The 15,385-nt window shown below is 44.6% G+C and overlaps 1 protein-coding gene across 2 annotated transcripts in view; it reads right to left on the bottom strand.

Annotated features, from left to right (window-relative positions):
* Positions 1–14,905, bottom strand: part of EEIG2 (EEIG family member 2) — a 43,208-nt gene extending 28,303 nt beyond the window's left edge. The window contains exons 1-2 of one of the 2 annotated variants that reach the window (XM_075936647.2): positions 14,257–14,905; positions 235–355 (exon numbers count right to left, since the gene is read on the bottom strand). In XM_075936647.2, coding sequence (XP_075792762.1) covers positions 235–355; positions 14,257–14,405 — 270 coding nt within the window. In that variant the 5' untranslated portion in view covers positions 14,406–14,905. The remainder of the gene's footprint in view (positions 1–234; positions 356–14,256) is intronic. The other variant, XM_075936648.2, reaches the window with a different exon arrangement.
* Between the last annotated feature and the right edge of the window lie 480 nt (positions 14,906–15,385).

Raw genomic sequence — 15,385 nt, 5'->3', positions numbered from 1 at the left:
TAAGTGATGTTCATTGTTACAGCTCCCCTCAAATTACAATGTGTGAATTAGAGTTAAATAAGCAATGGTCACATGACAAAATTATATTTAATAATGAGTATTATAACTACAGTCAATTAATTTTATTATGTCTGCTAGAACTATAAAGATACAGAGAACAGTAGCAAATAAAAAAAAAAAACCTACTCTGGAAGATAAAACTATGAACTAGATGAGGAAAAATGCTGTTTTTACCTTCCGTACAGATACTCTGCAGATGCAAGGATCCAGAATCCCAGTAGTGACACTGGCACTCATTTTACACATAAATAAAAACTTCTTCTTCCAATGAACAGAATTTGCCTGCACCACCTCCCTGCAAAAAGGGACAGGAAGGGAACAGAGAGCAATTATAACAAACATTTAAAAATTACATATGCAATTAAGATCACAAGAGACAACTGGACAAATAGGAGTAAACATTCATGTTCTGCCACTTCTGCCCAATCACTTATCAAACTTTGCTGAACTGTCTGTATGTAACTAAAAATTAAACAACTTCTTTTTTTTCCATTTAAAAAAAAAATAGTCCAACCATGTTCAGTATTTCCTGTACATAGTACAGCTCTTGTGATAGGCATAATGCAACATGTTGGATGGAAAAAAATTGACAACCAGGTTCATTGTCATAGAAAGGAGAATCTGTATCTCAGCTATGCAAAGATATACAGACTTGACACAAAGAAGAAAGATGACTGGACTAATTACTGTTAGGTGAGAAGTAAAATGAGGAGTACAGGATCTTTTGAACCCCCCCCCTCCCCCCGCTAAAAAGCCTTTCCGGGATATTTAAATCCCGGCTTCATTTGCAATATCGATGTGCCTAATTTGCATCCCTTTATCGAAAAAGGGATGTAGTTTAGACAGTCTTACAGTCTCATAAAAATGACATAATGACACTACTCTGTCCAGCCTAACAGCCAGCTCTTGCTTCTTAAAATTCTGGATCTTCAAATTCTGTTTCTCAGCAGACTAATGAGCAAAAACAGACACAGTTTGGAGAGGATTATTTTTGTTCTGTGCTTATGTGGTAGCAGACTTGGGCCAAGCACTGCAGAGTTAGTTAAGACATTGCCTAAAGATAGAGACATAAGACACAGGAAAGGACTGAAGCAGCACAGCAAAGAACATTGGATTGACTGGAAAGAAAAAGGGAAGTTTTATTCAGCACACACAGCTTCCTTCTGTCGCAGAAAATCTGTCACGGCTTCTGGGTGTAAAAAAGACCCTATCTGGGAATATTTTGAAAAAATCTGTTTTCTGGGTAAAAAGAAAAATGTAGCAAGTGTAAGAAGTGCAAGAAGTTGATGCAGGGCCTACCTGCAAGAATGAAACATCAGAAGGAAAACTGCTTATTGGAAGAGAATGTGTTTGAAGCTATGATGTTGGATATTGCTAGATATTTATTTTATCTTAGCTAATCTTTATGTTCTATTTAATTAGTTAACTAGGTGTAGAATCTATCACCCAAGTATACAGTATAGAAAACTGCAGAAAGAGAAATAAAGAGTTGCCATTTGCCACTATCATTTTTTTATTTTATATTCCATAATACATGCCTTTTATTTTGGAACATCATTGTCATAGACCATAATGGTGATGCAATAAGCACTGTTTCCTGTAAGTTGTGGGGGCAGCACAGCTTCACAGGTGATTAATCAGCCCCACCCTGTCAGTCAGTTCCCTGTAGGAGCCTTGAGCCTCTGACCAGGTGGGGCTGATTAATCAACTGTGAAGTTGTGCTGCCATAAGTATATTCCCCATTTTACTTTAGCATAACTCAGCTTTCCCAAAGAAACTCCATCCTACACTTGTTTTCAGTGGGGCTTACTTCAAAAATAAAAGCATTGTAAGCACAATCAGTCTTAGCTTTTTTGAGACATTGGAATCAGATCTGCATCAAAAAGACAGCAGGAGTGGGGAAGATAAGAGTTAGTTGTAGAAGTTTTAAGGACGCCATTAGGGTTGCCAGGTGTCCGGTTTTCTACCAGACAGTCCAGTATTTGCGCCCAGCCACCTCCCCAACCCAGCAAGCAGAGGCTCCCAGCGCCAATCATGGCCTGCCTCCCAGCTGGGAGCCTTTGGTTGCCTGCAGAAGCCAGGCCGGGGAAGTGGCTCTCAGCCACTCCCCCCGCCCCCGCCCAGCTTCTACTAGCAACTAGAGGGAGTGCCAGCCAGTGGTTGCACCTCCCCTCCCCCCGCTAGCTCTGCTTCCCGCCCCCCTTCCTCTGCCCCCCCTCCTGCCATCCAGCCCCCCCAGCTCTGCTTCCCGCCCCCCCTTCCACCCAGCCAGCCCCGCGGCCCCCAATACCACCACCCCCCGCCAGCCTGCCTCCTGCCCAGCCCCGCTCCCCTCCCAGCTGATCCCTCCCCCCCCGCCCACACTCAAGTGTGTCTGGTTTTTTTTGGGGGGGGGGAGGGGGTCTACCTGGTATCCCTAGACGCCATACACTTAGTTTTCTGAGGACTTCTCTGTTAGAGTTAATAAACTCCTTTTTTTCAAATTGTAAGGACAGACATCAGCTGAAAACTCTGGAAACAGTTGCAACTGCAAATGTGAAACATTTATTTAACACTTAAGATTTAGTTTAATAAAATCTAATTATTATTGTGTTTGCATGCGTGAGTTAGTTCTTACCATTCCTAACGTACTGCTGCTATACAGCTTTTTTAAGTGTTCAGCCAACTAGGTTGAACCTCTCTAGTCCTGAATCATCCGTGGTCTAGCATGATTTTAGTTAGCTGCATGTCCACTTATAATGGGTGTGGCCAAGTTTCCTGCAGTCCTATAAAGTTTGTTTACAGCCACCCGTCCTGGTTCTCATGGTTCTGTGCTACCATTTATCTCTAATTTATCCCTAAATGTCTTCTAAGTGCCCAGTAAGCAGTGTGAGTGTTGGTAATGTTGCTAGACAACATTGACCTCCTGTGGTCTGACAAATTCCCTGGTTCAGCACTGGTTAGGTTCTGAGGGTGCCAGACTAGAAGATTCAACATGTACTATATACAGTTTCCTAAATTAATAAAAATCAAATTATCTTAAAAAATGACAAAGTATACCCCCTTAGATGTTGGACTGAGCAGTAAATTAATGTATTTCAGTGATCAGATTTGCACCATAGAAGATATTAGCCAAAGTCATCACTCAGAACAACCTGCTCAGAAAATTGGCTAGTTCAATTGGGAGTGCAAGCCGCAGATGCTTACATCATCAGTCCTTGTCCTTTACTATTCAACAGCAGAGTACTGTGCCCTTGTCAGGTGTTGCTGGTCCCACATGTGGCTAGTGAACATAGAGCTTAACAAAGTTATATGTATTATTACTGGAAATTTATGGGCACCTCATTTGCCATGGCTTAGCAACATAGCACTGTCACGTATTCATCATGAAAAGTCCTCTATCACATTGGTTGCCAAGATCTGGGAGAATAGCAATCTGCTGTTGTGTGCAGACTTCTTCTCCCAGCTACTGGGCTAAATTATAAATATTTTCACTTTAAAAAAAGATCTACAGGTCCAAGCTCGAAGGTACATACAAATGTTTAATTTATCTGGCACATAAATACCTTGCAACACTGGCTATAACAGTACCTGTTCTCATTTTCAAGTGACATGGTAAATAAAAATTGGGAAGCAGCAACTCCCATAAATGTAAACAAACTTGTTTGCCTTAGCCAAGAAAAAGAAGAAGAACAAGTAGAAGAACTGAGTGGACTTGTAGGCTCTAAAGTTTTACATTTTTTTTGCAGACCTTGACTTAAACAAAAACTAATTTTACATTTGTAAGTTGCACTTTCACGATAAAGAGATTGCACTACAGCACTTATATTAGATGACGTGAAAAATACTCTTATCTTTTTACAATTCAAATTGTGAACACTGTATATTGTGTGTTCTCGGTCATAATCAATATATTTGAAAATGTGGAAAATGCACATATGTATCATTAAGTTGATGATTTTACAAAGTTTAAAGACTATACAAAAACGTGGATTCCCATCAGATGGGGTTTCCAAAAAGCACCATGTATTTCTGTCAGATGAATAGTTACATCTATGCATTTACAAAGAACCACTAATATTCCATTTCATTCCAATAACAAGGTAATTGAAACAACAAAAAACATATCCTAGCACCATGGTGTCCACCACACTAGCCATTAACCACATGTGGCTATTTGGCTACTGCTTCAGAACTGATTGGACATCACAGACCTAGCATATATAGCTAAAAAAACCAATTTGACTTGAATGGTACTTAGTCCAAGGGTTCCACACAAAAATTTTAGTTATACTGAGCACCCAAAAGAAAATTTGTATAGCTCATGTTTTGATATTTGTGATTTTTTCAGCAGACAAGTTATCAGTATACAAACAAACACGTGACTAAACTATTTAAACTCAAACTTTTAAGAATCATATTGTAATTTCTGAGATTTCCTATTTCGTATGCAAAGCTTCCCCCACAATTTTGATTGGTTACCATAGATATAAACTCAGATGACTACTTGGCAACTATAATGGTGATGATAATGGACACAACAGTGAAAGCCTTCCGTTATGAGTCAGTTTCCTGTGAAACTCATTCCAGGAGTTGTAGTGCTTGACAAATCAAACATTTCTGTAACTAATGTTACAAAGTTAAAGGATGAACACTAGCACTAGGAATAAGCTAAGAATAATGCAAATTAACAAATCAGTATAAAACTTTGCACCAGTTTATTTGCAAATTAGCAAGGCATAAATTATGATTCCTTCCTGTATGTAAAACTATAGTATACTAGGTGATTTGCTTTAAAAAGGACACACAGGTTGTAGTAATTCTCAAATGTAGGACTAACTGTAAATAGAACACTGGCCTAGAGAAGAGCTGTATGTCTGATGCAGAGCAGGGATATTTTTTCATTGTTGAGTTTTGGGCTTCTGCAGAAGACAGACCTTTCATCAGCTGAATGAAAGCCACTTAGGTCAACACAAGGTGACTTAACTTTTAACCAGGCCTATGTCTACACACACACACTTACTTAGATTTGTCTCTGGCAAACCTCAGTGCCACATTACAATACACAGTGCAAACATTGCATGACCCGTGTCAACCCTAATAGTTCTTGAGCAGTTGTTCTACAATGCCCCATTTCCTACTACAGTGACTGCTCTGGTCACAACTGTAAATTCCACTGCCATGGGCCACTTTTAAAACTTTCTGCTTGCGGTTGAAATGCTATTTCCTGATCGCCCACTTTGGAAAACCAACAATAGAACACCACTTGTCATCACCTACAGCCCCCAACTTAAACCTGTCCAACACATTATCAATACACTACAGCCTATACTGGAACAGGATACTAAACTCCAAGAAGCTCTGGGAGACAGACCCATAGTCTCCTATAGACAACCACCTAACCTCAAGATGATTCTTACCAACAACCACAGGACATACCACATTAATACCAACCCTGGTTCCTTTCCTTGCAACAAACCCCGTTGCCAGCTTTGTCCACATATTCACTCTGCTGATACCATTATTGGACCTAACCAAGTGAGTTATAAGATCAAGAACACATATTCCTGCTCATCCAGAAATATAATTTATGCTATCATGTGCCGAAAGTGTCCGTCTGCTATGTACATTGGACAAATGTCTCAGACACTTCGCCAAAGAATCAATGCCCACAAAACAGATATTAGACAGGATCACAAAGAAAAAACAGTTTCTTGCCATTTCAACCAGAAAGGACATTGTCTCAATGACTTGATTACCTGCATTCTGCTTCAAAGACCTTTTAAGACCACACTTGAAAGAGAATCCTCTGAACTGACATTCATGCTTAAATTCGACACTTTACGCCTAAGTTTAAACAAATACATTAATTATCTTACCCATTACAAAGATAGCTTCCCCAATTATCACCTCTGATATCATTAGTTCACAGACATTTACCTCCCCCACTCATCCCCCTTCTGTTCTGAAATTTGATTTGTCCTTTTCATATGAGTTCACTTTTTTTTTTAAATTGTATCCTTTGGTATATATGGTTGTGACAGTTTTCTTCCACTATTTGATCTGAGGAAGTGGGTCTGGCCCAAGAAAGCTCATCACCTAATAAACCATCTTGTTAGTCTTTAAAGTGCTACATAGTCCTGTTTATTGTACAAGGCACGTTTTTTCTGGTCCTAGAACCTCCAGGCACTTCAACTAAATAAGCATCTTTGGCTTAGATTGTGAAATGCCAATAGCAAGGACTAAGGGCTTGTTTTCACTATCGTGCTACGCTGGCACAGCTCCATCAATGTAGCGCATCTGGTGAAGATGCACTATGTTGCTGGGAGAATGCTTTCCTGATCACGTAATTGCTCCACCTCAACAAGAAGCATAAGCTATATCGGCAGGAGAGCATCTTGTGTCAACATAACACATTGCAGACACTGTGTTAAGTTGATGTAATTTACATTGTTGATGGGACTGAATTTATCGACTTATGAAACAGTGTAAACAAGCCTTTTGTCTTCACTAACGTACATATTGTACAAGGAAGATATGAAAGTGCTGAAGAATAAATATTTCCAACAGTCTGATCTTTTACCTGACATGTCTGTTATCCCCTGTTGCTCACTGAGACTACTGACATTGTTTTATTATTATTGACATAGCGTCAGGACTTCAAACACACACAATACAATTTAGCAATACAGTTTGTGGACGTAAGAGTAGCTGGATCCATTTGGCTCATAGCATGTACGTAGTATTTTAGTCACATTTTGTCTACATCTCATGCTATTGTAAGAAACTGATGTTGATGTATATTTGGCTTTTTTTTTGTTATCTTGTATTTGAAGAATAAGTATTGGGAACGAAGTGCAAGGCATTTATAAAACTGTTTTAGTAGTTCTGAGTAAAACTCTTCTTAAAAGGGAAGATTTCCAAAGACACAAATGGTAGTTAAGTGTCCTCCTCGCAGTCACTGGGAACAGCACTTAACTCCCATAAGTTTCCCGTGAGCAATTGTGTGTTGCCAGACATTGACTGAACACTTAAAAAAGCTGTGTTTAAATTTTATAGAGACTGCATGTATTAATCCTACCTACAATATCTGTATCTGTGCTGTTAGGTAATACAGTAATTCCTCATTTAACACTATAGATAAGTTTCAGAAAATGATCGTGTTAAGTGAAAACGTGTTATGCAGGGTCAATTTTCCCATTGAAAATAATGGAAAAGGTGGGGGTTGCATTTCAAGCGGTGGTGTCTGTTGGGAGCGGAACATAAGGCTGTGGGAGAAAGGGCGACTGGGTTACAGCACGGAGGGGAGGTGTTTGGCTCTGGGGAAGGGAAGGGGAAAAGAAGGGATGAGGACTGGTTTGGGAGTATGCCCCTGTGACGGGTCTGCCGTGGAATGGTGCGGCAAGAGGCAAACCCTCCACCGCTTTGCAGGGAGGCAGGGGAAGCCCCGCGCAGCCACTAGCAACGGACCGGCTGGGGAAATCGTGTTATTCTGGGGATGGTCGTGTAATTCAAAAAAGTTCCCTAAAAAAAAAATTGTGCTATCACGAAAACGTGTTAAGTGGGCACACATTAAATGAGGAATTACTGTATCTCTGTGTGCTCTAAAACTGAAATGTTTGTTCTGAACCTCAAACAGATGGTGGTGGTGGGCAATTACAAAACACACACACTTCACCTAATTCAAAATATCGGATTCCAACAGGTGATCTTATCTCCTGATCATCAGGATGGGTTACTGAGCTGCTGTAGAACCAAGTTTTTGTCACATGCTTCATCCCCTGAAGAGGTTATATGCAGAACTGCCCATACAGAAGAGGGAATACAAATCCCTGAACAGTAGGAATTGAGGTCTTGCACGCTCAGCATCCAGATAGCATACATCGACATGGCACTGCAGGTCAAAATAAGATACGCAATTTGAGCTACGCAAATTGAGTATCTTATTTTGATGTTATTTTGAAATAGTTACACAACACTAATTTCAAAATAAATCGCTATTCCAAAACGTCCCTTACACCTCATGGAATGTGGTTTACAGGGACATTGGAATACTGTAGTGAGCCTGTTATATTTTGAAATAACGGGCGTGCTCAAAAAATGTGAAATAGCTATTTTGGGATACCTCTGGTATCCCAAAATAGCACTGCAGTGTAGATATAGCCTGAGGGACAACATAAGAACAACCATACTGGGTTAGACCAAAGGTCCATCTAGTCCAGTATCCTGTCTTCCAACAGTGGCCAATGTCAGATGTCCCGGAGGGGGTGAAAAAAACAGGGAATCATCAATTTAATCCCTCTCCTGTCACCCATTCCCAGCCTCTGACAGAGGCTAGGGACATCATTCCTACCCATCCTGGCTAACAGCCATTGATGGACCTAACCTCGATGAATTTACCTAGTTCTTTCTTGGCAAAGATTTCTGAACATAAGCAAGCAATTCCCATGCTGCATGAGTCAGCCCTAATGAGTGTACAAAACTGCTTATGACAGAAGCTTATATAAATCTTAAACGTTATCTTATTTGTACTTGTACATTTCCTGTTTTAACGTCATAAATAATTATTACATTTCTTTTCTCAGTTAATAAATCTTTAGTTAATTTATTACAGGATTGGCTACAAGCCTTCTCTTTGATTTGAGATCTGAGTACAACTGACCTGGTGTGAGTGACCTTTTCTAAGGGACTGGGAGTAGGGATGTTAAAATGCATTAAAATTGGTTAACCATGTAATTACTGAAAATTTCAGAAGTTACACATGGCACAGCAGCCTGTTCCCTGGCTGCTGTCCCATGCATCAGCTTTTAAGCCAGCTCCAGATGTGGTACTGCCTTGCATCAGCAGCAGCAGTGTGGGGTTGCAGCTGGCTTCTCAGGAGCTGGTATATGACTGCCACTCTGCTCCCAGAAAGCTGGTTGCTGCCCCATGATGCTGCGACTGATACAGGGGCAGCTGGTGCACACCTGGAGCTGGACTTGGAGCCACATGTAACCATTTGGGTAACTGATAAACTGGGTTACCCATTTCAAGAGGTACATTCTTACATTCCTAACTGGGAGTAACCTGAACATGGCCACTTTACACCAGAAATTACATCTATCACCAACAAACTTGCCAGGGTGGCAAGATAGACTGGAATGCCTAAGGGAACTGACTGTCTTTGACTCCATGTTAAGGCTGTAGAGTGCCTGAGGATTTACACTTGTTACTGCTTTAGTGAAATCTAACACTATGTCTACACTGGGAAGATCTGACACAAAGCGCTGTCAACATGCAAAAGTGAAAACAGTCAAACTGGTTTTTCTGCCTCCCATTATCAATGTTTCATGGCCAGTTTGCTAGTCGACAGAGAAAAGCGATGTGGGTAAGCATCCCCCGGTGCAGTTTTGTAAGAAGGCAGAGCTGATCCCTGCACTTCTTGGGATTCCCTCTGAGTTCTCTTACAGCATTCTCAGCTGCTGGGAGTGGCATGGTGAGTGGCTCTGTGAGTTCTCCATGCTGAGGAATGCCAAAGCAGCACAGCAATCTCTCCAACCCTCCCCCTACACCAGCAGTCTCCCTGCCACTGTGTTTCTAGCAGGGAGCATTCGATTGATTTGCTGTTTCCCAAATGGAGCAGATCACTCAGCTGTCAGATACTTCAGGTATTTAAAAGCCGGTTTCCTGCATGCACACAGTGCTCGGGGAGCAGCTCTCCCCCCCCCCCACTTGTAACTGCTGAAATTTTCAGCAGTTGCATGCTTATGTAATTAATCGCATTTTAACATCCCTAGTGTAAATGCTCTCACTGTTTTGTCACCAAAAGGCATTTTTTGGCAACAAAATGTGCCAGTGTAGACAAGGCCTAAATATAAAACTCACAAACAGACTGGGTTTGTGCCTTGCTTTCTGCCCTGAGGTTGCTGGAATTCTCAACATTATCCTAATGAGACACTTCTATGCACAAAATCAAAACAGATAATTCAGTAGGTTTGACACCTATATAGGGTAATTTAATAACAAGCACTGAATAACAATAGAATTTTTATACTGATTTCTAGCTGTCCAGCCTTGAAAAAATTGCCACAATGAATAATTGCCGAATGACATTAAAGCAAAGGTGTAATTCATGAAGTGGACTGATATTATATTGGTTTTGGATATTTATTTTCTCTCTAGAATTTATTAAACAAGTTGACAAGCCAGAATAGAACAGTTTATAATTGCCAACCATGCAACTTCCTCCTGATATCTGGAAAGATAAAAATCAAGTTACATTCTGTCTCCTACCATCATCCACAAATAAATATTCTGCCATCAAAACTGAGCTGATAGTTCTGCTGCTGACCTATGAGGCAAAAAGGAATCCAGCTGTCTTTGCACAGCTGCATTTGCTCTGCAGTTTGACAGTGGAATTATTCCTGTTAAGTGCATGGCTCAGACACATACAAGAAATAAGATGCTATATTTCTATGGATACTTTTGTGTTAAATATTTTTACTGTGATTCTCAAATACATAAAAAAAGTGAAAAAAGCAGTATAGTATCAAATAGAAGAAGAGTACAGTACAGGATGCCTAAAATCAAATTTTTAATGGATACTGCTGACTAGGCTGTAAAAGTATAATCATTTAAACGATTAACCAATAAACCTGGACTTATTGGTTATATGCAGGCTCTCGCCCCACTTCTGGTGAGTTGGCTTCCACCCCACACTACTTTTTTTTTTTTTTTACTCTGATACAAAGGCGGCAGAGTGGGGGGCAGCAGCCAGCTCCCCAGAAGCAGGTGCAGGAGCAGGAGCGGGACTGCAGGCAGAAGCCAGTGCATCCTGGGAGAGGTACAGCAATGTGTGCAGTCAGCTTCAGATACACACCGGCTACCAAGGAGCTGGCTGCCGCCCTCTATTACAGGTGCGTGTAACCACTTAGAATTTCAGCGATTACACAATTATCTGCTTTTTACATCCCTACTGCTGACTACAACCATGTGTTATATAAACTGAGTTGTAAGAACATGATTATTTTTATTTCCATACTTTAACATAGAATGGGTAAACTGTCCTTTTTTAGTCATATTACGTTACTAGAAGACTTACCTAGCATTTGCCTGGGTCCTTCAGGGCAAGAGGCTGGTGGGGTGGGAGATGCAAAAGTCAGAGTGGGAGGTTGAGAAGGGGTTAAAGGCGGAGAGCTGGCAATGTGGGGTGTGAGGGTTGGGGAGTAAGGAGAGGCTCAGGATGGGGGGAAGGTCCCATTCAGTGGTGCTTTCTGTGTCACTTCCCCCCCCCCCCCAAGCTGGCAGGGGCTCTCTCTCTCCCCCACACCTCCCAGCCAGCAGGGGCCTTCCCCCTCCTGGCCCTATGACCAAAAGGGAGGGTGGAGGATTTGGGGAAGCAGGATTACTTACCCAGTCTGGTGGCAGGCAAGATGGAGAGCCCCAGCCCTGCCGGCCACTCTCTTGGTGGTGTGGTGGCACGGCACCCCCTCTGCTGCCACCTCAAGTGTTCAAGCTGCAATATAGCTCTTCCCTGTGCTTGCTGCCCCCCACTACCCACTTTCAGTATCAAATCCCTCCTTTCTTTGCCCCCCCTTTTCATGTTATGGAAAACAGTCCCATTCCTGGCACTTCTCATTTTCTTGGCAGAACCAAATCCTGACCTTGCTTTAAGTTAGGATAAAAGGAAGATGCATACTGAATTTGGTGTTCCTAGCTCTTACCATTTAGGAGTTCTTGAACAGACTGACTCATGGTCAGACAGACAGATAGATGCACATCTTTCACTGGTAAGAAAATTCCAGTCAGAATTTACTTTAAAAAAAGTCTGAAGGGGAATAAAGAGTACACAACCTCTTTACATCATGCACTTATTTTCTCAACTGTCTACAATATTTCTGCACGCAGACTTCCATAGACTTATTACTAAGGATGTTAAATTTAGATTAATCAACTAATCAAATAGTCAATGTAATTTGCATCGACTATTCAATTAGTCAATAAGAGTGCCTCCGCTTTTGAAATGTACCAAGAGCCCTGCCAGTTCTTACTTCATTTTAAAGGCGGAAGCGCTGCGAGGAGCACGGACAGCAGGGGACTCAAGCAGTTCCCTGTGGGTCCCGTGCTCCCTGCTTTGGAAATGTAAAAGAGCCTCAGGAAGGCTCTTTACATTTCAAAAGCAAAGCACCACCGGGAGCGTGGGGCCAGTGGGGGACTGAGTCCCCAGCTCACCCAGGCACCCCGCAGCGCTGCTGATTTTGAAATGTAGCAGAAGTTCTTCTCTCACTACATTTCAAAGGTGGAAGTGCTGCCAGTTCCCTGCTGCGCCCCTGCCCCTTCTCCCTATAGAGATGGTGCTGGGAGGAACCAGCTTTTAAGCTGGCTTCCCTCAGCACCGGATCCTGCTCCCCCCCCCCCAGTCCCTCTTGCTGCCTCTTTCTGATAAGAGTCAGCAAGGGAGGGGAAGCGACTAGTCAACTATCTCTTTCTGATAAGAGTCAGCAAGGGAGGGGAAGTGACTAGTCAACTATCCCATAAGCATTTGCCTATGGGATAGTCGACTAGTTGCTTGCTTACATGCCGACTCATTACATTAACATTAATGTTGATAGATACAGAAGATGGCACGGGGCGGAGGTAGGGAACTGTTGTGAGTGTACATTCCCTTGAGTTTTGAAAGTCAATATAACTTTGCGTTACTGAAGAGTACATGCTTTAGAGCAGACTGTTTCTTAAAGAGACAGTGAATGTGTAGAGCAGGCAGGAACCAGAGCTTAGGGGGGAACCAACTTTTAAGCAGGTTCCCTGCGAGCACTGGCTCCTCAGAAGCTACCTACCCCACCCCCACACTGCTAACTGCATGGAGGTTAGGTCCATCAATGTCTATTAGCTAGGATGGGTAGGAATGATGTCCCCATCCTCTGTTTTTCTGGAAATGGATGACAGGAGAGGGATCGCGTGATGATTACCTGTTGTGTTCACTCCCACTGGGGCATCTGGCATTGGCCACTGTCAGCAGACAGGATACTGGGCTAGATGGACCTTTGGTCTGATCCAGTATGGCCATTATTGTATCAGAGGCAGCAGTGGGTGGGGATTCAGGTGGCTTCCCAGGAGCCACTTCCCTCCCCACACACACACACGTGTAAATGTGTAACTGCTGAAAATTGCACACTATTATTTTCTAACTGAAGAAATAAACTTTTAGGAAAACATGTATAGTTAGTCACTGAACTACCTGCCTAGCTGAAGCCTATACACAACTTTTTCTAGCTTCTTCCAAGCTGTAACATCACACTAAATGCCATGTCTACATGAGAAGATATGAGATGCCCTAAAGTCCATTGCTAAATGCCATCAAAACTTGCAAGAAACGTTTAAAAAAAAAAAGCTTGAGATGGACACCTCACTTCTGAGTCATCTAATCTATCTGCAGTGATCCATTAATACCCATTTCAGAATGCACAATCTAATCATAAGCAGTGAATAATTTAAGAGCAAGTCCACAATGATGAAGCTCCAAAGATAAATCACTGTCCTCACCTTTGTGCAAGGAAAGTAGCCCCTGGCATGCTTAAGTTTAGCACATTGCCACTGAGTACGTCCAGAAGAACCCAGTCTAAACGTACAGTCATCCCTAGGAGCCCTTCAAATCTGCAGATATGCAGACCATGATTGCTAAATTTTATATCCACACAGGGCTCTAGCAAATCACGACATAGGTGACTCGTGGTAGCACTCGTGCTCCGCCCCTTGTGCCCCCCCATTGTAATTGCTAACTGGGATGGCCCCTCATCCCCCTGTTGCTGTGGGTAGCCATCCCTGCACACACACCCCCCAAGCACCAGTCACCTATGCACCAAAGATTCAAGGAAGGGCTCAAGTGCCTGCTCCTACGTGCTGGCCAGTTCAGAAGCCTGGAAGGAAGCAACAGCAAGCGCCTCTGACAGGGGTGTCGGTGTTACCTGCGTTGCCAGTGCACAGTTATTATCCCGACGCGCGCGCGGGAGCCACAGCAGCAGCAGAGCCCGGCCCAGGAGCGGGCGGAGGGGCCCTAGGCGGTAACGCCGGGCGGAGGCGGGGTACCGCTTCCATCGCAAGGCTCCCCCCGAGGAAGGGCTGCCGGGGAGGGGGCTGCATGCGAGGCGCCGCGCCGGAGGAAGGCGGCTGCCCAGGTCTGTGGGGCGGGGCACGACGGGGGAGCTTGCACAGGCACCGCTTGCCGGCCGGGGCACCTACCGGGAGGACTCCCCGCTGAAGCTGCCGCCGTCCTGCAGCCGCACCTTGCAGAAGAGGATGCCGTTGACGAAGGGCACGGAGGAGAGCTCGTCCAGCTCCAGCTCCACGCGGAACTTGAACTTCTTTTTCTTCATCATCATGAAGGCCATGGGGGTGGGGGAAGCCGCCGGACGGGCCCTCAGCGCCTCGCCCCGGCCGGCCGCCGCCCGCCTGCCGCGCTCATGGCTGCCGGGGCCGGCATGGGGGCTCCCAACGGCGCCTCCTGCTGCCGCCCGCCCGAGCCGCTTACGCCGCCGCCGCTGCTGCTGCTGCCTGCCTTTCAAACCAACCCGCCTCCACAGCCCGAGGGGAGGGGGCAGCGCCGCGCCGAGCCCCAGCCAGGGCTGCAAAGCTCGGCCCCGCTGCCCAGCCGCGCGGCCGCCCTGCCAGTCTTCCCCGGCGGGCGGGCGCCCCCGGCGGTCCCGGCGCGCCGCGCAGCCGGCCGAGTGGAGGGGGGAGAAAGAGAGCGGGCGGGCGCCTCAACGCACTAAACAGGCTGCGCTGCCCGGACTGCCGCTGCCTCCCGGTCCCCGCTAGCGCCCTGCAGCGCTCAGCCCCGCCAGCGCACACGAGAGCCTGCCCGCTCTACAGAGCCCCCTGGCCTCTTCGTGTGCCCGCGGCACAGCACAGGGTGCGGGGCAGGCACGGGCTGTGCAGAGAGCATGGCTCCCTTGCTATGGGGATTGTGGACAGCTCAAAGTGCTTGTGGCAGCTGCTTGGCCTAGCGCCCCCAACACGGGAGCCAGTGGGGGAAGCAACAGTAGGGAAAAATCTAGTATGAGCTCAGACGTAGTTACCAAGTGTTTTTTGGTGTATCCAAATCTAGGCCGCCCTACAAAGGTTTAGGCTTGCACTTCATGCAGGGGAGCAAACCAACTGAAGTCTTATTCCAAAGAGACACCTGTACACGCTTGTGCTTCACACTTGTGCTTCACACTTGTGCTTCACACGCTCCACTTCCCCACCCTCCTGTCCCGCCCAGACACCAAGTGGTGGGACCTCCTACCACCAATGGAGGGTGGGGAGCCCCGGTGGGCCAGCCTCTATTTGACCTTGGTTCCACAGCCCACTGGGGACATCTGCTGGAGAA

Source organism: Pelodiscus sinensis, chromosome 9 (assembly GCF_052426305.1).
Source record: "Pelodiscus sinensis isolate ZL-2025 chromosome 9, ASM5242630v1, whole genome shotgun sequence".
NCBI lineage: Eukaryota > Metazoa > Chordata > Testudines > Trionychidae > Pelodiscus > Pelodiscus sinensis.
The sequence above is the reverse complement of the archived record's forward strand: the minus strand, read 5'-3'. Positions and strand labels throughout refer to the sequence as shown.